This window comes from Haliotis rubra, unplaced genomic scaffold (genome assembly GCF_003918875.1).
Source record: "Haliotis rubra isolate DU_JTF1 unplaced genomic scaffold, ASM391887v1 Scf241, whole genome shotgun sequence".
NCBI classification, from domain to species: Eukaryota; Metazoa; Mollusca; class Gastropoda; order Lepetellida; family Haliotidae; genus Haliotis; species Haliotis rubra.
Genome location: NW_025766459.1, coordinates 73,327 through 99,208, shown reverse-complemented (window position 1 = coordinate 99,208; position 25,882 = coordinate 73,327). Strand labels below are relative to the sequence as shown.

At 40.9% G+C, this 25,882-nt stretch overlaps 1 protein-coding gene across 1 annotated transcript; it reads right to left on the bottom strand.

Moving 5' to 3' along the window:
* Positions 1-11: 11 nt before the first annotated feature.
* On the bottom strand, positions 12-14,615 carry LOC124278748 (slowpoke-binding protein-like). The gene is given in 16 exon segments (XM_046714512.1): positions 12-1,771; positions 2,734-2,763; positions 3,365-3,423; positions 3,583-3,648; positions 4,066-4,119; positions 4,224-4,268; positions 4,270-4,322; positions 4,750-4,859; positions 5,448-5,533; positions 6,523-6,618; positions 7,172-7,282; positions 7,894-8,045; positions 8,989-9,066; positions 9,271-9,371; positions 9,983-10,056; positions 14,459-14,615. Coding segments are annotated over 16 exon segments (1,344 nt in total). The 5' UTR covers positions 14,498-14,615; the 3' UTR covers positions 12-1,581.
* Positions 14,616-25,882: the final 11,267 nt, after the last annotated feature.

Genomic DNA, 25,882 nt, shown 5'->3' with positions numbered 1-25,882 from the left:
CAGACACTTCATTCTTTGAATAGCACCATTTTATTACAAAATTACATATTATTATTTTCATAATAGCAAACAGATAGTGTGATCACTTGGGTATGCACATACGAGTACAAGATGCTCGTCATCTTTATTGTTTGTATAACAGCTGTATTATACTGAAGGCATGGCTACCACAGAAGCCATCAGGACAAGACTGACCAAAAAATGTTCATTTGATAGATTCTGGAATACCAACAAATAATGAGCAAATAACGATTTTAGATGTCCATACACTGGGCTCTCTGCACCTGGATGCATCTCTTTGTATTGCAGTGTGAGAGATTCAACAACCATCATACCCAGAACCAATAAAGGCTGTAAAAACATGCACCAAACTATCAAACCAACTGTGTGGCTATGAAGGCCAAGGTGACAACGACTTGACCACATAAATCAAGTGCTTAGAGAAATGACAATTTGATGTCCTCAAGTAAATATTGCTTCCAGTAGCCTGTTACATGGAGCAGCTGAATCAAAACAATGCCAACAACATGGTAACCATGGTAACAGTGAACGCTTCATCAGAAGTCATCTGTGTTTCGGCCAAATGGCGCCATTCTAACAAACAGTCACAGGAATAACAAGCAGTACAGAAATCAGCATATCAAACAAAATGGTTGCCTACATTCTTTGTAGGTACTAACAGAAAAAGTAACAATCATTCTCAAGTGATCTTAAATATGAATTGATCCATAGTTAAAACAAATTGACAACAATACAACATGCCCAGCATTAAACATAACCTCTCCCCTCCATAGAGCCAAGCTTGCAGTGTGACTAGGAGTAATCTGCCTGACTGGCTGGCTGTTCAAGCGGTACCACTGCTGTAAGTCTGGGGGAACACAAATCCAAGTGGTACCATGGACCAGGTGTTCTTTGATCAATGGATAAATTGCACATGTAATTTTCTGGCTCTTAGATTGGAAATGTATGTTAATATTGCAACTGTGCCTGCCTGAAACAGAGGTTAACGTGTATTGTATTGCTGTACAACTGCTAGAAATCTACTGGCAACAAGCAGCCTCTCACATATCAGTGTTTGCACAAAAGACATCACATTGAATTTGAAAGCACAGCGGGCACATCTTCATCATAAGGCAGGTAATCATATATACAGTTTGGAAATGATCTGTGACAGTAATCTTCTTAGAAGGCCAGGCTGTGTCAACGTCGAGCTTCAGGCAGAGTGGAGATACATGTCTGTGACATGGGAGAAGTGTCAAGGTTCTGATACATGCACGGATGATTAACACAGACCCATCAACAGATGGTACTTTGGTCTCCAGAATCACTGTATTGAACAACAAAGTGTGTATGTTTTGTGTACAGTAACTATATCAAGCAGTATGTGTATCTGTATCATCCAATGGACACTGCTGACTGTGTGATATCTGGATAGTTTGTTGACAATGATTTCACTACCGATTCCTCCATACAGGATACACAATCATTACACTTTATGTTGTCTATAATCCAAGTCAGATGTCCAAGTCTGGAGTTCAGACCCGAGGAGCACTCCGGTCATTAGTGATGGTCTTCTTGAGACTATGGCTCTTCTTGATGGATCCCAGGAGAGCCCCTCTCCCTGGGTCTGAGGTGGAGGTGGAGGGCTGGGGTGGAGGTGAAGCTGCTGGGGGTGGTGGGGGGCCAGGAGGGAGGAGGAGGAGGAGGTGGAGTTGTATTGGTCACTGAGGACACTGAAGCAGATCTTGACCCTCTCTTGGACTCGGATTTCCTGTGGAAACAAGATACACTGAGTTCAAGAAAGGCAGATTCCTTCAACAGACTTAACCATATTTAGGACTGTGTGGCAAGTGTGTGATGTCAATACAGCCCTTCATACAGCAGTCACACTGGCACTAGCAGAATCTTAAGTGAGTGAGTAAGTGAGTGACACTGAGCATTAAAACCAGCAACAAGACTTAGACAGATTCTGCATGGCATCTATGCTTGGATTCAGCAACAAGACATAGACAGATTCTGCATGGCATCTATGCTTGGATTCAGCAACAAGACTAAGACAGATTCTGCACTGCATCTATGCTTGGATTCAGCAACAAGACATAGACAGATTCTGCATGGCATCTATGCTTGGATTCAGCAACAAGACTTAGACAGATTCTGCACTGCATCTATGCTTGGATTCAGCAACAAGACTTAGACAGATTCTGCATGACATCTATGCTTGGATTCAGCAACAAGACTAAGACAGATTCTGCATGGCATCTATGCTTGGATTCAGCAACAAGACTTAGACAGATTCTGCATGACATCTATGCTTGGATTCAGCAACAAGACTTAGACAGATTCTGCATGGCATCTATGCTTGGATTCAGCAACAAGACTTAGACAGATTCTGCATGACATCTATGCTTGGATTCAGCAACAAGACTTAGACAGATTCTGCATGGCATCTATGCTTGGATTCAGCAACAAGACTTAGACAGATTCTGCATGACATCTATGCTTGGATTCAGCAACAACACTTAGACAGATTCTGCATGGCATCTATGCTTGGATTCAGCAACAAGACTTAGACAGATTCTGCATGGCATCTATGCTTGGATTCAGCAACAAGACTTAGACAGATTCTGCACTGCATCTATGCTTGGATTCAGCAACAAGACATAGACAGATTCTGCATGACATCTATGCTTGGATTCAGCAACAAAAGGAGAGATGGATGATATTACTCACTTCTTATCAGTGCCCGATTTTGACTTTGATCTGCAAGAGAAAAAAGACAGTGTGTAGTGCAACCTGTGTGTTGACTCTGTACCCTATGTGTAACCTGTAGATAGCCTGTACATAATGCGAGTGTAGCCTGTATATAGTTTGTCTAGCCTGTATTTAATGTGTGTAACCTGTATATAGTATGGAGTATGAGTATGAAGTAAGTCACCCACTGTGAAGTGAATCACCTACTATGGTGTGAGTCATTTACTGTGTTGTATGTCATCTTCTGTCATGTACGTCACTTTTTGTAACAAAAGTCCCCTAATGTCTACGTTGATGTAAGTCAACCACTGTGATGTGAGTCACCTATTGTCTACTGTGGTGTGAGTCAAATACTGTCTAAGGTGATGTGTCACCTACTGTATACTGTGATGTGAGTCACCTACTGCCTGCTGTGATGTGTCACTTACTGTCTACTGTGATGTGAGTCACCTACTGTCTGCTGTGATGTGAGTCACATACTGTCTGCTGTGGTGTAGGACACCTACTGTCTACTGTGATTTGAGTCACCTACTGTCTGCTGTGATGTAAGTCACCTACTGTCTACTGTGGTATGAGTCACCCACCGTCCACTGTGATGCGAGTAACCTACTTTGACTTGCCCTTCCTGACTGTCTTCAGTAGACTCTTCATGGAGCTACTCAGATGTATCTGACAGAGAAATAACACACTATTAGCTACAACAATCTACATGTAAATGGATAGGGAAAAAGTGTTAATAAACAGTTTTTCTTAATGTAGCCAGTCTGTTGTTCCTGGTTTACACTATAGTTTAACAGATAGGCATTATTGACAGGGGAGACAACTCACTGGTGCTGGGTTATACGCCATCATCTCCTGGAGACGGATGCTGCCAAAGAACATGTGCTGGGACACCTGTGGAATATATTAACACTCCTATGTCAAGACTAGAGATTGTTTGGCAGGTCACAGGATGCGGGTCAGGGCAAGGCAGGAGGGTAGGCATGTGTTTTTGTATGTTTGTTGTGAAACACTGCACTCAGTAATATTCTAGCTATTTGTAAATAATCAAGTCTGGACCATATAATCCAGTGACTGACTTCATGAGCATCGATCTACATAATTTGGATACAATGATTACTTCATCCTGTTAATTCACTTTTACGCGGTTGCTGAAGACCAACTGTAACTCAAATCTTCACAGGTTAGGATACATACGAGCACAGCACTGAGCTAAAGTTGTTATGTCCTCAAAAATAATGTTTCTCTGTCAACAGCTCTGCAAGTCCTCAGGATATGGAAACACATTCATCAAATTAACAAAAATCTTACCTCTCGCAAAGTGGGGTACTTTCCAGACTCTGGTTCAAATATAAAGTTCATCACCTGCAACAACAGCTAGATTTTAAAGTCAAGTCATGGTTAGACAAGGTATACTTCACCATGCATCAGTTATGTTGATGTAATTACATCACGTGCAGTGCGTTTACCTCAACTATGATTGGAGACTGATGGCCTGTCAAGTTCTGGGGCTCCCGGATGGGGGGCATCCAGCTCAAAACCGAAACACATCTCGAACAGCAGATGACCTGACAAGAAACAGGATGCTGACATGACTATATACTACAGTCCAGGGTGCTGTTGTACAAAGTGATGTGCGTGAGTGAGTGAATGAATGAGTTTAGCTTTATGCCCTCTTCAGCAATATTCCAGCTATATCGTCGCGGTCTGTAGATAATCGAGTCTGGACCAGACAATCCAGTGATCAACAGCATGAGCATCAATCTACGCAACTGGGATACAATGACATGTGTCAACCAAGTCAGCGAGCCTGACCACCCCGATCCCGTTAGTCGCATTGTACAACAAGCATGGTAACTGAAGACCATCGTCACGATATGGCTGAAATATTGCCGATGTGACGTTAAATATTAACTCACTCACTCACTGAAGACCAATTCTAACCCGGATCTTCACGGGTTTTATTTGAAGGACATATTAATCAATGACACATACCGAAGGACAGTACGTCAATTGCATCTTTGTTCTCTCCTTTCAGTTTCTTCCTTATTAGGGAATAGACTCTGGATGTGTTGCCCAAAAAGATGTTTTCATATCCTGTTACTCTGAAACAAACAAGAACACCATACCCTGTAACAGAAACAAACATACCATAACCTGTTCCACCAATCTCTCTCTGTGCGTCCCATGCTCACATTCAGCTTAACAGTACCTCGTTGAGTACTAAACATGAATGAGTATGTGCTTTACACCGCTTTAAGCAATATTCCAGCAATATCAATGCATCACATAAGCTTTACAAATTGTACCCAAGACAAACATGCATTGTGTAACTAGCCCACCGCCCCTCATTAAACAAAACAATTGGTATTTATTAATTCCTGCAAGAGACTGTATGTGTTTTAAGAACAAAATCAGACATAATCATATTTTCTTGCATAGGTGTTTTCAGAAGTATTCGACAACATGACCACAGCCTGTAAATAATTAACTTTGGACCAGACAATCTGGTGATTGACATTGTGAGCAATGCCCCATGCTGTTGGAGTCCACAATCAACCACGCAACCAGACTGACCAATCTCATGAGCTGTATACCTGCTGAGGACCAATTCTAAGCCAACATTACCAATGGACATTGTATAGATAAAGCGGGAAGGGGAAAGGTTCCAGCAGGTAACCATGGCAACTTACTTGCACACGCCATCCTCGAACATGATGTTGCCTGAATGGATGTTGCTGTGCTGGGGAAATCCCTTGTCTTCTAAATACATCAGTCCCTGCAACATCATTTTATCTCAGGCCAACATGGCAACATATCCTTATCTTAGACCAACATTGCAACATATCCTTATCTTAGACCAACATGGCAACATATCCTTATCTTAGACCAACATGGCAACATATCCTTATCTTAGACCAACATGGCAACATATCCTTATCTTAGACCAACATGGCAACATATCCTTATCTTAGACCAACATGGCAACATATCCTTATCTCAGGCCAACATGGCAACATATCCTTATCTTAGACCAACATGGCAACATATCCTTATCTTAGACCAACATGGAAACATATCCTTATCTTAGACCAACATGGAAACATATCCTTATCTTAGACCAACATGGCAACATCACTTTATCTCAGTTTATACTTAGACAAGACAAGACAGGGTTAGACGCCTGTGTCTGTTTCTATTGTTAGCTGTCTGTTGACTGAAACAGCATTGTTTGCATCATGTTCCTGGCAATGGCTGTTTACAAACATTGCATGTTCACATCATGTGATTTTGTTGTGATGTTTGCTTGCGTTTTGATTGATGTGGCGCTTAATTAATATCCCAGATAAATGACAGCAGTCAGTAAATAATCGAATTTGGACAAAACTCTCCACAGATCGACATCATGAGCATCAATCGATGCAACTGGGATACAGACGATGGGTTATGGAAGGAGAAGATATATGGATGAACAGCTTCTTCACAACAATGACAACACTGTTATCAAGCATGCGATGTACAGAGTAGGGATTGTGAGGCATATATACAAACATGAGAAGTGGTTTTACAGCTGATTTGATTAGGGTGTCAGGCGAGTGGAGAAGCCCGTTAACTACACAATCAGAGTTGAAACACTTACAGACCTGTGCCAAATGCCTCTCAAATAAGTTGGACGACGCATTGTTGTAAACGGGGAAGTCTTATCACAGTTATTTTGTACTGGTTACTATGGATGCAGAATATAGATTATTGGTGGGGTGGATCTACCTCAAGGATCTGTCGGCCAAACAGCTGTATCTGCTGAAGACTCAGGCCGCGATTTCTCTGGCTGTATTTCTCATACCAGCTCTCCGTAAACTTTCTCTGAAATGTAAAATAGGTTAGGAAGTTTGAAAACAGATGGACACCTACTGATGCATTTCTGCAGACCTTCCATTCTCCCTGTTTTGTGGAATAAAACAAGACCTACCTACAGTCATACTTCTACAGACTTTCCATTTCTGTGTTGTGTTCTATAAAACTTCAGACTGTTACATTTAATATATGATAGTTATTATTATTATTATGTTTTACAGATTGAAGATAATATGCAGCAGAGAGGGTTCGGGTGATCCTGGCACAGTCAGGCTGGTAAGGCTCATCATCAGCTCAGGGCCCTTGCCCCCTCTACACGCAGCCCAGACAGCGAATGGGACTTCTCCCAGGAAACGCTGCCTAGTCGAACCCACCAAGAACTTTCCGGAGAATATGAAGGCTCCCCAACACTGCAGCCTTCTGCATTACCCAGAGTGTCAGAAGAGCTGTACTTTATTATTATTATTATTATTATTATTATTATTATCACTGACTGTTGGAGACAACCAGAAGTCACAGGGGAGAACTCGTCTGCCTGTACTCTGTGTGAAGCATGGTATACCTGGTATATGACATCCTTCAGAGATCCCCGCATGCTGATTGGCTGGACCGTAATGATGCACATCTGCTCCACCGAGAAGTTGAACTGAGAGACGGGGAACACGTACGGGTGCTGCAGAAACAACACATCATCATGTTACCATGGTGATATGAACTGCTCAAAATTGTATCTAACGAAACTGTTTATTTCTGGCACCTTCCATTTAACAAAGGGAGACAACTCAGGACAGAGAAGAAGCATAATGACAATAATAATATGAGCAGGAGCAGAAATATTCACATTTTGGGAGCAAACTGCCCCATAAACTTCCGTGAATCATGTGTAAGACATATGGACACAACGACTCACACCTGTCTAAGGTATCTCTGTCTCAATACAACCAGACTGTGTGAACTTGGCTTCATGCTGTCAGACTGTAGACTTAAAACAGCTGTCTCTGTTATACTACCAAAGTTAGACAGCTCTATTTCTGAGACATACAGAGTTAGACAACACACAATTAGATAGCTGTGACAGCAGTGACGACCCTCAGTTTTGAGTGAGTGAGCGAGTATGGTTTTACACCACTTTGGGCAATATTCCAGCAATATCATGGTGGGGAACACCAGAAATGGGCTTCTCGCATAGTACCCATGTGGGACCAAACCCCGGTATTCAGCGTGACGAGCAAACGCTATAACCACTAGACTACCCCACTGCCCCCCTCAGTTTTGAGGGTTTACCTGGAGGAGGCTGAAGAGATCCTTGAGGACCTTGCTGGTGGCCGGCGTGAAGGGGAGCACCATCTTCATGTTGCTGGGGATGGTGGTGAGAATTCGGTCCACCTTCAGGCGATTGTCACGGACACGGAACCAGTGCTTGTCGATCCTGCTGCCTGCAAGTTGATGTATCAACTCTTTATACAGTTACTTAGAATACCCATAGACCCTCTGGCTATTGCCATCCAGTAACACACTTGATGTGGGCAATGATGTTATACATACTTACATTCTATATGTCTCCACCAAAGCCATGATAACTACACAGGACAAGGCTAATTTCCATCAGTGTTGTTGAGGTTTGGACAGTAACATTGTTTATTTGCTTATGTATCCAATAGATTTCAGTGGATTGGGTATCTGACTGAGACAGAGACCAACAAGTACCATATTTTAACGTCTTTTGGTATGACGCGACCGGGGATCGAACCCGCGACCTTCCGCTCTCCGGGCGGACACTCTAACCACTACACCACGGAGGCGGTGCTTTATGACCGAGATTACGACCAGCTTTATGATGGAGATTACAACCAGATTAAGGACTGAGATTACAACCAGCTTTATGACTGAGATTACAACCAGCTTCATGACTGAGATTACAACCAGCTTTAAGACCGTGATTACAACCAGCTTTAAGACCGTGATTACAACTAGGTTTAACACTGAGATTACAACCAGCTTCATGACTGAGATTACAACCAGCTTTATGACTGAGAATACAACCAGCTTTATGACCGAGATTACAACCAGCTTTAGGACTGAGATTACAACCAGCTTTAGGACTGAGAATACAACCAGCTTTAGGACCAAGATTACAACCAGCTTTAGGACTGAGATTACAACCAGCTTTAGGACTGAGTTTACAACCAGCTTTATGACCGAGATTACAACCAGCTTTATGACTGAGATTACAACCAGCTTCATGACTGAGATTACAACCAGCTTCATGACTGAGATTACAACCAGCTTTAAGACCATGATTACAACCAGCTTTATGACTTGAGGTTACAACTAGGCCTCATCACTGGTTTATTCTGAGGAGGTAATGACTGCTCATACCAAGGTCCTTCAGTTGTTGCACATTGTCATACTGGGGGTGAGATCGCAGGTAGAACTGGCAGCTCATGAACGCAGAATCTGAAAACAGAAACATTCACGTTTAAAATCCTCCTGCAACCTGACAACAACATTCATCATCAACAACATCGTGTCACCTGACAACATCCATCGTCAACAACATCGTGTCCCCGCCACCAGCATCTATCATCAATGATATGGAGTAACATTGGTATCCTGAAACTACCTGGTTTAACCGGGACAAATGAAAGCACTGGACCTTACCTCTCACTGCTGTTATTTTCTGCTGTTTTTCTCTCTCCATTTGCTCCGAGAGAGCAACATCATACTCTCCGATACGTCGGTACGGGAACTTGTACCTGTTCCTAGAACAAGAAATCAGTATCCATGGTAACATAACCCGTACAAAAAGAGATAATAAGACATGCAAGTTAACAATTGGTGGTGGTCATTCAGCATGGGATAGTGTTTATTTGTTTGATTCAACAGCAATATCCAGCTATGTCATGGTGACCTGTAAATAATACAATCTGAACCAGACAATCCAGTGATCAACAGCATGAGCATTGATATAACCAGGGTGGTGGCTGGGACATGAATGGGATAGATCTACCCAGGGTAGTGGCAGTGACATGAATAGGGTAGATCTACCCAGGGTAGTGGCAGTGACATGAATGGGGTCGATTTACCCAGGGTAGTGGCAGTCACATGAATGGGGTAGATCTACCCAATGTAGTGGCAGTGACATGAATAGGGTAGATCTACCCAGGGTAGTGGCAGTGACATGAATGGGATAGATCTACCCAGGGTAGTGGCAGTGACATGAATAGGGTAGATCTACCCAATGTAGTGGCAGTCACATGAATGGGGTCGATTTACCCAGGGTAGTGGCAGTCACATGAATAGGGTAGATCTACCCAGGGTAGTGGCAGTCACATGAATGGGGTAGATCTACCCAGGGATGCTAGGAACTCACCTGCACTTACGGACACAACACCAGACAATAAGGGCAATGATAGCCACCAACGCCAGTCCACCAAGGATGGGCACCTGCAACACATCACAAGATGTACTCAATCGTTTTTACTGGATTGACGAACATTACTATAAAAATGCACTTCACTGTACATCCACAATCAACAGAGCAACTGACTTGTGAATGGGAAATGTGACCCATAAATAAGTGTTTATATCATTCTTAGTTCATCAGGCTTACAAATCTCACACAAAATTGTCTTATTTCAGGTCTGGAATCAAAACGGTGATGCATTACACAGGGATCAACATAATCTGCTTGACTTTCTACAATTTCAGGTCTGGAAACAAAACTGTGATGCATTACACAGGGATCAACATAATCTGCTTGACTTTCTACAATTGGACATTGTAAAATCATATTCACCTTTATGAAACATGAAACCACCATTTTCATGATATTCACATAACATATTTCTGTGTTGTATGAGCAATGCAGTTTCCATGGATACCACTGAATGTTAACCAATAACATCATCATTGTTCACTGTAACACCATCTCCCATAAAATACCCTCAACAATTATAACTACTCACTGCAACCCTGTTTATTAATTTTTCTGTTTATTAATCTTGTAATATAATATAATAAAAAAGGATCACCAACCACCATGTGTGGAGGCTCAATAATTGATATGTCAAAAAACAACTAAGAGTTCATTTTCACCAGAACAGGAAATTATACAAAGATAAATGATGGAACCAATAAAATTGCTTGCAATCACAGCATGTCCCTAAACATTAATTTATTCTCATGGATATATGCACATAGCGGGATTCAAGTGGGCTTTTCAGTTTTCAGTCTCTTCACTCACATTGCACACGTCAATTCTCACAAACAAAAGTATTTCTAAATAACATATTGCAGTCTGGCACCTGAAATAGCTCAGATGCAAGGTTAAAATAAAAAATCACTCGAGCAAAGTCACTGAAATTAGACATGTATTACACTTGAGTTTCAACGAAAAGCAGAAGATGAACTTTGACTCCGTAACTGTTGTGCATGCCACTGGAAAAAAGGATCTCAATTCTTTCAGGTTACTTTTCTTTAAGACAGTTGATATCTTGGAATATGAACATTCTGATGTTCTTTAACGTCTTTCAAGAAAGTATATATTGATGAGATGAGTATGTTTACCAATGCCAGAGTTTTCTCACAACATTATGCCTGGGGAAACATTGAAACATGCACAAATATTTGTTGTCTTTTTCTTACAATGTATTAGACTTGAAAGTACTTCAAGATCTTACTAAATACCAGTAGAATTCCAAAATGGAATGAAACAACTTACATCAATTAGTTGTAAGATCTGTCAGTTTGAGAGTTTATTTCATATGTGTACAAAATGGCTGGAGGTCAAAGAAAACACTGTAGTAAGAGATTCTACGAGAAAGAACTACAGATGTCTGTTTAATGCTGCATATTCAGAAACTAGTGTCTTTAAACAGTGACAGGTGGAGTTAGGATTGGTATTTACTACTGCTGGTACATGAGACAAAGCTCCGCACAACAGCAGATAGTGTCACAGTGTAGCCAGGAGGACAGTGTCACAGTGTAGCCAGGAGGACAGTGTCACAGTGTAGCCAGGACGACAGTGTCACAGTGTAGCCGGGACAACAGTGTCACAGTGTAGCCAGGAGGACAGTGTCACAGTGTAGCCAGGAGGACAGTGTCACAGTGTAGCCAGGAGGACAGTGTCACAGTGTAGCCAGGAGGACAGATGCTGATGGTGATACTCAGGTAAAAAGATTGTCACCCAGTTATCAGTGACTGGACACATTTTATGGACATCTGTGCACTGTCGCACAATGACTCATCATTCAAGGAAGGCTACAAGAAATCACATGTCACCAAGATACATCTGAGATAACTACATTCCTAAGTTGGGAGAGTCTACTGATATTATTACTTATTGCTTGATGACAGCCATACAGCTGATATTGATAAAGATTAATGATTAAGAGGTTCAGGTACAATGATGGCTAAGTAAATCACAGTCTCACGGTCCCTCAAACATATTTTTTTTTCATCCAACCAGCCAGATCAGTAACGCAAAAATATTAATGAAGCAAGTCTACATTTTTCTCAGGTCCAGGTTCTGAATCTCCCATCTTACTGATGTCTTTTTCAATTAAAACAGTTCTTCCTATCAAAACTACTACATATTTTCTGAGACACATTACTCTATAATTCTTGAAGGTGTTTACTGTTGTGAAGTTTACTACAGCCTGTGAGGAGTCTGAGGAAGTAGGTTGATGGGGATTCATTGCCCTTGATTGCTTGTCATAAGAAGAGTGGGGTCAGGTTCTATGGTTGGTTGGTGGCTTGGTTGTTACGCTGCACTCAGCGATATTCCAGCTATATGGAGGTGGTCTGTGAGTAATCGAGTCTGGACAAGACAATCATGTGATCAACAGCATGAGCATTGATCTATGCAATTGGGATGCCATGACAGCGAGCCTGACCACCTGATTCTGTTAGTCGCCTCCTACGACAAGCATGGGTTACTGAAGACCAGTTCAAACCGGATCTTCATGTGTCGTCAGGTTCTATGAGCATTGGGGTTTGTGTAGTGTTGTGACCTGATGGTGAATGATCTTTGCTTTCAGTCACTTGTTAGCCTGATCAAGGCTTGATGTTTTACAGACTGCAGTGATGATTCGGGAACATTACAGACTGAGATAATGAATATCATTAATAATAATAATAGGCCACTCCCTATCTCCCTGCTCACAGACTCCACTCATCTGGTCAACTCCAGCTCTGTGTACCCATTACGAGGACAAAGTTTTCTGTTGTGGCTCTGACTTTGTGGAACAGCCTACTAACATATATGAATCTGTGGATTCTGTCCAGTCATTCTGCCGTGACTTGAAAACCCATCTCTTCAACCAATAACTCTGTTTATTTTATTCTTTTTTTTAACCTTGTAAAGCACCACTGAGCAGCCACCGATTGGAAATTAGGTGCTATACAAGTGCATTATTATTATTATTTATATAGAGCCTTTCCAAGTCACAGGGATATGCTCAAAGTCAAAGCGCTTCCTGAACTCAAGTTAAAACTATATACAGATGGCAGGTACAGATGATTAAAAGTCACTTGTAGTGGATAAATGGGTGAGTCTTGAGTCGTGTTTTGAATGTACTTAGGAGATGATTTTAACTCCATTGAGAGAGAGTTCCAAGTTCCACAGACAAGCTCCTGCATATGAAAGGTTCTTGAGCCAAAGGATTTTAGTGGGACAGCGAGTAACAGCTGTTGTGATGAGCATAGAGTTCTTTCTGGGGAGTAATGTGTCATTAGGTCTTGAAGGTAGGAAGGTCCTTGGTTGTAGAGAGACTGATAGGTGAGGCAGAGGCCCACTCACTCACTCATTCAGGCTCACTCACTGACTTTTCTTAATAGTCTTATATCAACATGTTCAGCACAGCATATTTCTTGGACCTTTTAATCCGCATGATCAACAGTGTGTTCTTCACACACTACATTTTAGATGATACTAAATACCGTTCACGAATAGCGTCTGACCCTCTGACAAATCCGGCAGATTCGCCACGGTCCGATAGAAGTCTACAACCCGCCAGTCCCATTGTCTGACTGTATATTTCACAATGACTTTGACTGAAGTTGTTATACTGACTGAGTTTGGTTTTACGCCGCTTTTAGCAATATTCCAGCAACATCACGGCGGGGGACACCAGAAATGGGCTTCACACATTGTACCCATGTGGGGATTCGAACCCGGGTCTTCGGGTGACGAGCCAACGCTTTAACCATTACAGGGCCCAATATCCTGTTACTTGGAAACACCATTCGTGAACACTGTCTGAATATCCCGTTATGAGGAATAACAGATTATGTCTTGCCGTGCTATGGTAGCCGAGAGCCGCGATACAGTCATTACATGACCCTGCATGTTTTAACTGTACAGGACCGCATCGCGGCTCTCGGCTAGTGTTATGGGTCTTCGGACACTTGAACATCCGTTGCTGTCTCCAGGTCTCGATTTAACGCTTGAACAATTGTAAAACATGTCACCATTTATAAAAGAAAGCTTTATCCCAAACACAAACCATCATTCAAGAGTTATCTGTGGGACGCAAGACCCCTTGTTACAGCCCAAGTGAGCACTGCCATCCGAAAACCTAGGATCCGACGATAAAAAAAATAAATGTCAAATTCTGTTTTGAACGACAGTGACCAAATCAACGCGTGATTCGCAAGCTATCTCAACCACTTCGCCGTGCGCGGCGCTGAAAAGTGTCCAGGTGGTAACGGAACAGCATTTCGAATTTACGTGAAAGTCATTGATCATTACATAACCCAATTTAATGGATCGCTGATCGCAAATTGCGAGCTGTTAGTCATTACGTAATATTCTGGTGCTTGTCGCGACCGATGCGATATTACTTACATACAAATGTTCATCGAGCCACGGCAGAATGTCTACCATCTTGACAGATTATCTTCGTCCACAGGAAGTGTCCTTATCCCGCATGACACGGTCTGCGACCTCAAAACGCCATCACGTGTGTCGCCATCTTGTTTGTTTTCCTCGTGACCTGTCACGTGATTGACAATCAACGGTAACGAGTGATCACGAGAAGCATTCGTATAATATATTTACGCGATTTTCCCTTACAGCTTCGTAGCTTCATACTACTCCTATTTCTAATATCTATCTTTTCACAATCACACGGGAATTATAACAAATGTGTGTCTATTTATATCCCGGAAATAATGTATCCTGGCATTGGGCATTAATAAATCTTCCAAGACCCTTGTTAGAAACGTCGCGGGTATTTTGTTGAGTTACACATAAAGTTTCACATGACAAATAATGGTTAGAGATCGCCATGAAATACTCCCTACAGATAGAAAGTACTTGTAGATAAATATTATTGTTTAATCGATATTACAAATTGATTGAATTTCAAGTACGTGAACTTTCCTTGTTTACAGGTCAGATTATCAATAGTTATATATATCGTTGTCTCTGATGACGCACCCAAAGTGATATGAGCTATTTAAACCAGGCGATATCGTGACTAGGTCAGTTGCTGATGCTGTATGACATCCATGTGATGTCCACACATCCCACACGTCAAACTATCAACAAGACACGTGAGTTGTAGGTGTCGGCTCGAAACGTACAAAAAGGAATTTACCCTGGTACCGGAAAGTACCAAAAGAATTTCCCCTAGCGCTGAAACGTAATGAATTTCCCCTACAACCGAAACGTAGACAAATGAATTCCCCTTACAACCGAAACAAAGACAAATGAATTTCCCCCAGTACCAAAAAGAAGACAAATCCCCAATATAATTGAAAAACCGAAATGTAGACAGGCACGGTGAGGGCTAGACGGATAGTAACAAACAAACCGTTCATCTGGATATTAACAGCGTTGTTTACTACCGTTTCTAATTATATATTTGATAATACTACCTATTATAATATAAGGCCTATATATTACATGAATACTAGTATTAAAACAATAAAACTCGTTGTTAATAACACAACAAGTAGCCTTTTGATAGTGACGACGCCATAGTCTCAACTGTCAGTTCACCTGATGAAGGGACCTAGAATGGTCCCGAAATGTCGTGAGGGAAATAAAAAAGAAGTTTAATCCATAAAAATATCTTGGACATCTATGTACAACTTCTAAATGCCACTGAAAGACATAACCTTTTCATGTTTTTTATTAACCCTATATTTATTATACTGTTATAGTGATATCGTCATGTTGAAGTTTTGAGAACTTAGAAGAAGTTGCATGGCTACCATCTGTCCACGACGAACATACAGGTAGGGAGCCGACCACAACAACCTGCACTCCCTAACATCAACACCAGAGAGTGCTTCTCCCACAACACCCGGTAGACCCAGGTCGGTCTGGAAAGGGAGTATTATGATGCCAAAGTACGAAAGAGTGAGTGTGGCTTTCAGGAATATACCCGGATTAGCACAGCGAGGGAAACCAGGAATGGTCTTCACATACTGCACTCATGTTGGGGCATAGAACCCGGGTATTCGGCGTGACAAGCGAACACTATAACCACTAGGCTACCCGTCTCTCTAATGAGGCCGGAGTGAGGAAGCTGGTTCAGAGAGCTAATGCAGTAGATTTGCCTAATCTGGACAAGGTGGGAGGGATTGGGTCGAGGTTGTTGAACACAGTACTGGATAAGATTACGCACTTAATAATCTATGTAACCAACTATGTAATTACCTTTTCAGACCACGTGTCTGACTTGCTGGTACCACTGGTGAAACAGGGCTAGACGTGACGTGTATCATGCATGTCAGTGCAGACAATGTCATAAAGTCTTTGAATGGCATTTAGACTGACTGACTGAGTTTGTTTTTACGCCGCTTTTAGCAATATTCCAGCAATATCACGGCAGGGGACACCAGAAATGGGCTTCACACATTGTACCCATGTGGGGAATCGAACCCGGGTCTTCGGCGTGACGAGCCAACGCTTTAACCACTAGATTATTCAACCGCCCCGAATGGCATTTAGAAGTGATACACATTAGGGTGAACATTATGGGTGTCAACCTTTTTTAATGATATATGGGACACGACGTTTCGGAGTATATGCCAATTCCTTCATGATGACGGAGGAAGAATATACCCCTCAGTTGAAAACCATTCGTTTCCTCCCTCTAATGTGAAGTCATCAAACTATCAAAGTGATGAATGTATATACATGTAAGTGAAATGTCTACTGCTTTAGGGAATTATTTGCTATGTTACAAATATTATTATGTCTAAAAACTGTTTGTTTTATATTTCCCACAAAGAAGATTGTCGCTATGCCCCAATAATGAATGCTATGTGTTTGTCCCACTCACTCGTCAGTCAGCCACAGTCCCGAAATGTGACCTTGGAAATCTCGTTTGTCTACATTTCAGCCATGTCTGAAATATCATTACGAGATTGTTTCCTTCATTTATGACGGGTGTGAGAGAGTGCAGCCATGATTAGCGATAAGCTACAGCTTTCATACGAAGAGAACTTTTATGCTATAATTATTGGGTAACAGTTGTATGCACGTGCATGTATTCGACCTCTGGGGCATGATCAACAACACCGAGACAGCCTACTATCTTCTGTGACCGTGAACGACGGAGTCGTGGTATCACGATGTTGTTAACCATGCCAAACACCGGGGTTCGATAACGTGAATCAACATTGTAATCGCACCAACTGCAGCCTGGACCACAAATCGCCTGGATGACCTCTTCCTTATAATCCCCGTTGACCATAAATCAGACTGTATCTATAGAAGGTTATAAACACAACGTTACGAAAAATGACATTCTGTACAGCCACCTCTCACCCCGGCGGGAGGGTTTCCGGGGCCTAACCTGTAAACGTCTTCATTATTGTCCCCCAGGTAGTGAGTCCCCCAGATGGTATGTATCCCCCAGATAGTGAGTCTTATGTAACGACGTCAACAGACGTCTTTGTCTACACAGTTTTCGCGTTATGTAACAGACGGCGTACGCAATGACACGCCAGGGAAAAACAATGAACGTCTTCATCTCCCAGTGGTACGACAGCCTCCTTGGCGACATCATGGGTGGGTGGTTACTTCCCGGCGGAGGGGTTTTTCAACTCTACTACATATATTGTCAGGATATATTTAGATGTATGTCGCACTAATTTAACAAAACGAGTTTCAGAACTCTAACATTTACATGAGTTTCTATAAATCTGCTCGACATAATTCTTTATTACCATTATCAGTAAATTCTAGTTCATCCTTTTGAGTTTACTGTTAGAAAAAAAGGCACCCGTGAAGGTTGGAATTGGTCTTCAGCAACCCATACTTGTAGTAACGGGATCGGGTGGTCAGGCTCGCTGACTTGGTTGACACGTGTCATCGTATCCCACTTGTGTAGATCGACGCTCATGCTGTTGGTCACTGGATTGTCTAGTCCAGACTGGATTATTTACAGACCGCCACCATACAGCTGGAATATTGCGGCGTAAACAACAAACACACACACAAACAAGAGAAAAGGCATTGATCACGACCGCAAACCACATTGTCCAGTGACGTCTACCACTTCAGCTATAACGTCGATTCTAGTGTGACGTCATTCCGACCTTACGTTATAATAAGATTAGAATGACGCAAACAATGGCGTCCTTTGATGCTCGTGAAGTGGTATTTGCACAAGTGCACACATATAATTTTGTAGCACGTTTCCTCATCAAGTGGCCTTCATTGATTGTGTTCATTCTGACCTTTTGGTTCATGTAATTGTACGTGCATTGGCGGTGGGTAGCCTACTGGTTCAAGTGTTAGCTCGTCCGGTGTGCACACGAGTTTCGTTCCCATCGTGCATCGGTATACTATGGGGCACCCATTCCTGGTGTCTGGCTATCATCTGACTTGAAAAACGGGTTCACTGAAAATCACTGCTGCTACTAAACAGTAGGCTTCCTACTGACTTCAAACCCTTTAGAGACCGCCCCCCGTGGTGTAGTGGTTAGATCGTCCGTCCGGAGAGCGGAAGGTCGTGGGTTCGATCCCCGACCGCGTCATACCAAAAGACGTTAAAATATGGTACTTGTTGGTCCCTGCCTGGCGCTCGGCATTAATGGGTACAGCAAGGACTGGTCGGCTCGGAGTCAGTATAATGTGTCTGAGAGGGGCATTCATGCTTCACTGCGGCATGGTATCTCAGTGGGCTAGCACTATAAAACCAGCTTAAGTCCGGGCTAGTACAAGCAGCCGCACATACACATACACACGCATGCACGTCGTCACATGAGCGAAATATTCTCAAGCACGACGTTAAACCCAATTTCACCTCACCTCACCTCAAACCCTTTAGATGTAATGATCTACATTCCTTAACCTTGTCCAAGATATACCGAAACAAACCCATCAAAACAAAAATCCCAAATTTGTCAAAACGGGAGAGAAAAAAAAGGAAATCACAGGAAAAAAACGATTGTATTTAGCACAGCCTCAAAACAAAACTTCTGATATTTTCAATTTCCAGTTTTCTTTCCTTAGCTGTTTCAATACGTGCGCCAAACCTCAGTGTACATAACCCGCGAGTAGATAAAATAAATTGTATACATACTGAATTTAAGTTTCGTTTAAATGGTGTCAGATAGACTTCAACAGGTATGACTTCCTTATTAGTCTCGCAAATATTTTGTTATAAGTTATCAAGTAAAACTAAATGCAAACATCATCTACCTAAACGAGCTGTATCTGTTATCTGTTGGGAAATGAACACAGACCAACGTGGTATTTCATTATCAATAACTCCCAGATTGGTTACTTAGACTGATCACGTATCAGACATTCTCACGTCTGGAAGTGTTAATGTTGGAATAATATTGGGAAAGACATTCGTGTGGGCTGTGATTCTATTTCATATGTAGTGGACAGTTTAGTGAAAAGTGTAGCAACATTTGTGTATCTGATGTTTCCCTTCGCCTGTCTTTCTGAGAAATACGTACGTATGTAAATAAAACAAGTGACAAGTTATATCAATATATACTTCTTTTCAAGCATAACATAAAATAACGTTGAATATCATAAATAAAATAATTGTAATCGTTCATAGCATGTCTGTTAACATGGCGCCCTATTCATTTGATAAACTTATGTCCATTTAATTTAAACTTATTTGAATCCAATCTCGCTTTTTTTTAAATCGATTATTTTAAATTGATGGGTTTAACTAACTAAATGATATGAAAACAAATAATTCAAACGCTAGAACGTTGAAAGGAAAACACAATGATGTAAAACTATATTGCCATAAGCATTGCATCTGACTTTAATGAAACTAATTTCTTGGTCTGGAACAAATGCTTATTACCCTGGCAAAACATGCAGCTTACTACTGACTCACAGTTACACACAATGGGTGATAATTCTCATCAAGATATGTGTCAACACTACACAGGAAACAGTGATTATAAAATATTTGGATCTGTATTCGATTTTCTGTTTTATGACATGTAGACATTCAGTAATGAACATTTTCAACATGTGCGTGCTACATCTCATGAAGGGACAGATACTAATCCTACCAGAGTGGTTAAAATGACATAAAACACAAATCAGTACAAATGTGACATATCACCGGGTTTTAAAGAGAATCACGAGCGCCACTTGGGTAATTATGAAATCTGAATCGGCAATCTATTAAACGGAAAACACATCACATGCTTTAATTTCCGTTTCTCTAATGACGAAAGGCCATCCCTATATGTGTTAATGATTGTGGTTCGACTGGGAGACAGTGGGAGGGGGGGAAAACAACATGTTTGTTAAAATAAGAAAAGTTTTCGCTTATGTAACTTATCTTGTTGTTATTTTTCAGTTAGATCATATGGTAATTACTTTATAATGTGGGTCGAGTCGTTTTGCTTCGGAAACGATTTTTGATTATATATTGATGGAGACGGTCAAGGCGACCTGGTGTTATAATTGTGTAAGAGTAAGAGCAATTATAGTACTCCCATTTGTGAGAACTCCCAATTGTGAGACTCCTAGTTATGAGACAGTGGAGTAGGTAATTAACAAAGAAAACACACCATACTCCCCTGTCTGATAGAATGGATTAACCCTAGCTAATTACTGATTTGCTATGTAACTGAATGTAGTGGAGGTAACTTAATGAAACCTTATAAGATGAATTGATTAGCATATACTCAGGTAAATGTATTTAAAAATTAAACACTTTGTATTGGTAACTTCGTGATCATTTGAAAGATAAATTAATTTACCTACTCAGATTTACTCCTTCTCCGAAACTACAAGCTATAGTTTAAGAAATAACTCTGAAATACAAGGAATTTACAGTCGAACTGCCTCTTATGCCAAATCCTTTTAACCCGACACAATAAATTTATGGAATGCCCTACCAAATTCCAAAGAGTCATGAAGTCTCACAGAATTTAAAAACCTAATTACAAAAACCGAAAACAAGATTTATATTGACCTTAATTATGGCTCTTGATTTTGTCACACCGTTCACTGTCGCCTCAGGCTCGGATCTAGCGACATAAACGTCGATAGGTATAACAGACATTTAATAGACAGTCCATGCTGCTCTTGTCGATATCAGAGTGAAAACGCCCTACACTATTTCCTCACTTGATAAGAACTAATATGTATGTTACACTACTCGTTATAACCTGGATACCATTTTGAACGGAAACAAAGAATTTACTCCTTGTCTAAACCAGAAAATGGTTGAATCCGTCCACGATTATATCATCAAGACACAACGCTTCAAATTTTCTCAGAAAAATACTTAAATTAACTCAACAACCTTCTCATGATTGATTTATATACTTGCAATAGCTTGTTAGACACACACAACTGTAACTCTCTAATTATGACTACTTAGAGAATAGTTGTATTTGATGTAATCTGTATATATTTATATGTACTTAAAATTATATTTATGCAATAGTCAATATCGATGACGTCACATCCTCCATTTCATGTTGTATTATATGTTGCATGGGAGCGGTGTTAATATAAGCAGTAATGCTTGTTCACCAATCCCAATTCATTTTCATAAATAAAAATAAAATATGTTTAAACCAAAATGACTTTCAAACGTTAGAAATAGTCAATAAAAATGTGTTATCATAATTACATATTCTTCTGAATAAATAAAATATTTAATGAACTATTTCTTCTGTGTAAATAATATCTTTGATAATCTACAGTGGAAACCTGATAAGTAAAATTTCAAGGGACTCGCCAAAATTGTTTACTTATCCAAACTTATAAAAAACCTGCAAATGACAACCATATGCATGTATATGTATGCATATGTAACAATGAACAACTTATCAGGGCTGGCCTCCAGTTGTCAGTGTACTGTCAACTGCTTGACGCCAGCGAGCTGTAAGTAGGATGTTTGTTTGACTGGAGACTGACACGACTGCCCCTCATGTCGGATTATGTGGTGATCGCTAATTTAGTTATCCAGTCTCTTTTGTTAAGAAATTTACTTCCAGGGACCGTGAGAAGACGTTTAGTTAAGCGGTATTGTTTACTTATCCGAGTTTAGTTAACCAGACTCTAATAGTGATAATTAATAAAGAAATTTGCCGGGACCAAAGAAAAGTGTTTACTTATCAGGTCTGTTTAGTTAAGCGGTCTTTACTTAGGCGGTTTCCACTGTATTTTATTAATCAACTCATCAATGAACTATGACTCCTGTGGGTACTCTTCAACAAATGGGCTGATCCACTTTCATTGTAGGGATGTGGAAACACCACCTGTGTGCACTCAACCATTAATTAATGTGTCTCACAACTGGGAGTTCTCACAAATGGGAGGACACCCTCTAGGTCATAGAGCGGTCGGGAGATTAGAGAAACAGTAAAACATGGATAGCCTAAGAGCCAAAGGATGATACATATTTCCGGATAATGTAGTGTGTGTATCCGACACGCGTCACGTATCTCGCCTAAGTAGTTCTACCACTTCCTTGTCAGCCCCTAGTATGGTGATGTACGTTCAGTTGTTGGCGATCTATAGCCCGTGTTTTAGACTGTAATGTCTTCTTTAATTGGAATGTTTTAGCTTTGCTCGCTAGTTCTATATTATATCTGTGATTTTCTAGTATTTGTACTGTCCATCGTCGACAGGTTTTAATCTTTAAAAAGTTTTCACTTTTTATTGTATAACTTGTTTTCGTCACGATATGGCTGAGATATTGCCGATGTGACAAATATGTAAATATTAACTCACTCACTCCTTGTCAGCCCAAGGCGACGTGAAGGATCTTCTAGCCAGTAGACAGTACAGGCCCTGGTCCCAAAATCACGCCAACCTTGACTATGCACACATTGTCTTTACTTTACTAATATTCTAGAATGGCGTCTTTCAGTGGCATTTAGAAGTTGTACATTGATGTCCAAGATATTTTTTTGGATTAAACTTCTTTATAATTTCCCTCACGACTCTTCGAGACCATTCAAGTTCCCTTCATCAGGTGAACTCATTAACTAGAACGACGTTACAATGAACAGAACCTCCCGTAAAGATCCAGGCCATGCTGCTGATCACTGGATTGTCTGGTCCATACAGCTGCAATATTATACCTTTATCAAATACACCATCACCATCAAATAACCAAGTCTTGTTGGTTTCATTTGTAGCCATTAAACACGGGTATTTACTTTTGCTGCCCTGCAGTTCATTCTAAATAAATCTTTATGTTTTTCCATTCCTCCGTCGGTATGTGACTTCAAGTGCAACTACCGCATTTATTACAATGAGTGATGATGAACAATTGTCAAACTAGACGTTGTACATTTCACACAGGTGCCCGCCAGCATGATATCACGTGACCACCTGGTTACGAGTTGGGGTTCATGGCGTGAGTTTTCTGGTCCAAATTCAAAGTGTTGAAGCAGAGTTGGTATAACACCGATACATGTCAATTCTGTTAATGTGACAACTTGACAGACACTTACGTGACTATTTCTTCAATTCAGCCGCCGGAGACAATGCTCTTTTGGAATGCATGGTTGGTGTTAAGAAATTGGACCTTTAATTAATATTTTGTTCACAATAACCTGACATCTTAGATACTGATAAATGATAGAAAGACTTACAGTGGATGCATGTAATGATAGAAGACAGTATGTAGAACACAGAAAGTACTGTTATATACTGACCCTACTCGGTCTCACGTACAGTCCCTGAACCACATTAGTTTCCCTACAGCCTTGCCCTCTCTGCAATTCTAAAACCCTAAATGAAGCAAGTCTCGATTTCTTCACGTTCTGAATCTCCCATCACACCGGGGCTCCTTTTTAATTTAAATTGGTTTATTTGTTACAATCAAAATTGTATATATTCAGAGACAAAACGCTAGTCCATACAGATCCTGAAACAAATGTATCCAAGTCCATGCAAGTCTAGAATATGTTGCAAGTCTAGATTACCACAGTTTCTGAAAATGAAGAAAGTCTTTGGTCTGCTTTTCATTATATTTTATGTTTACATCCCAGGAACCTTTTTTTCTGTAAAATATGTTCACTTTAGAGACTAGAAGTTAGCCTAGAAATACTGCAACGGACAGTAGTACGAAACATAGGAGGGTCCTTGGATACCATTGTCAAGAATCTTTAGTCTTACGGCTGGCGTAAGACTACGTTGAGGTATGGGGCTTATGACTACCTTACAGTATTGGTGTCCCCGTATTCTGAACAATACGTAGGTCGATCAATATGATCCTTAAGAAGTACATCTCTTTAAACATCACAAGGTATAATACCCAGATATATCGGAAGGCAAGTGTATATGTATGTTTGTAACAGAGATCCACCCTCAATAGCAGTTGACACTTTGGTTATTCAGTCATACACCCTACGAGCCCGGTGTCAGGGTATCTAAAAGCCACTACGTCCGTCAAACCCCGTTGAGTCGAACACGTGGGAACCTGTAAAAAAAATTCGAGTTATCCGGTATTCGAAAAAAAACCCCAACAAAATACATTTTCCAAAACCAAGCACCATTTATTGGAGATAATTGGCAGGTCCGGACCCACCACTGGACTTATGACACCATGTTAGTGAAAAGGTCGACAACTCAGGCATACCATCGATCTCACTATCCACATCTGGATCCGCGTCATTGTCGAAGTTGTATCTCGACTAATAGATTCACAAACATGCTCTTAATCCGCTTTAGTCATCTCTATTCGTACTGTCAACAGTAGTCACGTGAGGACACGTGAGTAACCTGCTGACGATTGGTATAAAGAAACTGACTTTCACCACAGATAACGTAAGGGGTCCTTATTAATTATAGGCTTGAATAGAAGTTGACGTTGTTGCCAAGTACTCTGGCGATGACGTCGGCCAGTTGAAGGTGTGTGTGAAATCGGTTGAAAGTTTGGTGAGAGTGACCGAGTGGACGTCATAGTTTATTTTGAACTGGTGAAATTTATGCTTAATGTGATAATTTCGAGTCTAAAATGAGTTCGAGACAATCAGGAATCTGACATATCAGTTCGACAGTTTCGAAAATAAATGATGAAATAAATATAACAGGAATTCAGAGGAACCGGTATGGGATTTCGACATAACCGGGAAGACGCCATTTCCGTGGTTCGACTGTAGGTGTTTGGTGTATATAGAAACCGAACAGTAAACCCTTAATGATTTATATAGAATGCCATGTATTCTTGGGGTGGGCGGTAGGGTAGCCTTGTGGTTAAAGTGTTTGCTCGTCACGCCGAAGACCTTGGTTCGATTCCCACATTGGTACAATGCGTGGATTCCATTTCTGGTGTCCCCCGCCGTGATCTTCCTGGAATATTGCTAAAGGCGGTGTAAAACCATACTCACTGACTGACTGGCGTCTTAGGAAGAACCCTACAAACACGACAGATTTCTCGATCTGGAAATTACAGTGAAAAGACTCAGAGAAACAGTAAAAGGGAAGAAAAAGAGTTTTGGTTAAAGCGAAGACATTTCCACGACATCTTTAGCAGAAATGGACGAGCTGTAACCTCACCATTGTTGTTTAACACACGTGTCCCGACTGCCATATCAGATTCAAACCACGAGAACAAACTCAAACCATTTCTGAGGAGAAGATATTAAAGGTATGTGGAAATACATGTTGAGAAAATAAAGGAACCCAAAAAGTTCAAAATAAGAATATCGCAAAAAAAACCTCCCAACAACAACAAACAAAAATACCAAAACAAACCAAAAACAACAACAAAATAAATTTAAAACAAACCGGAATATGTTGTATGCTGCTCTTCTAAGAAATTTCAGCTTTCAGTATCACCCAAGTCAAAAGGTC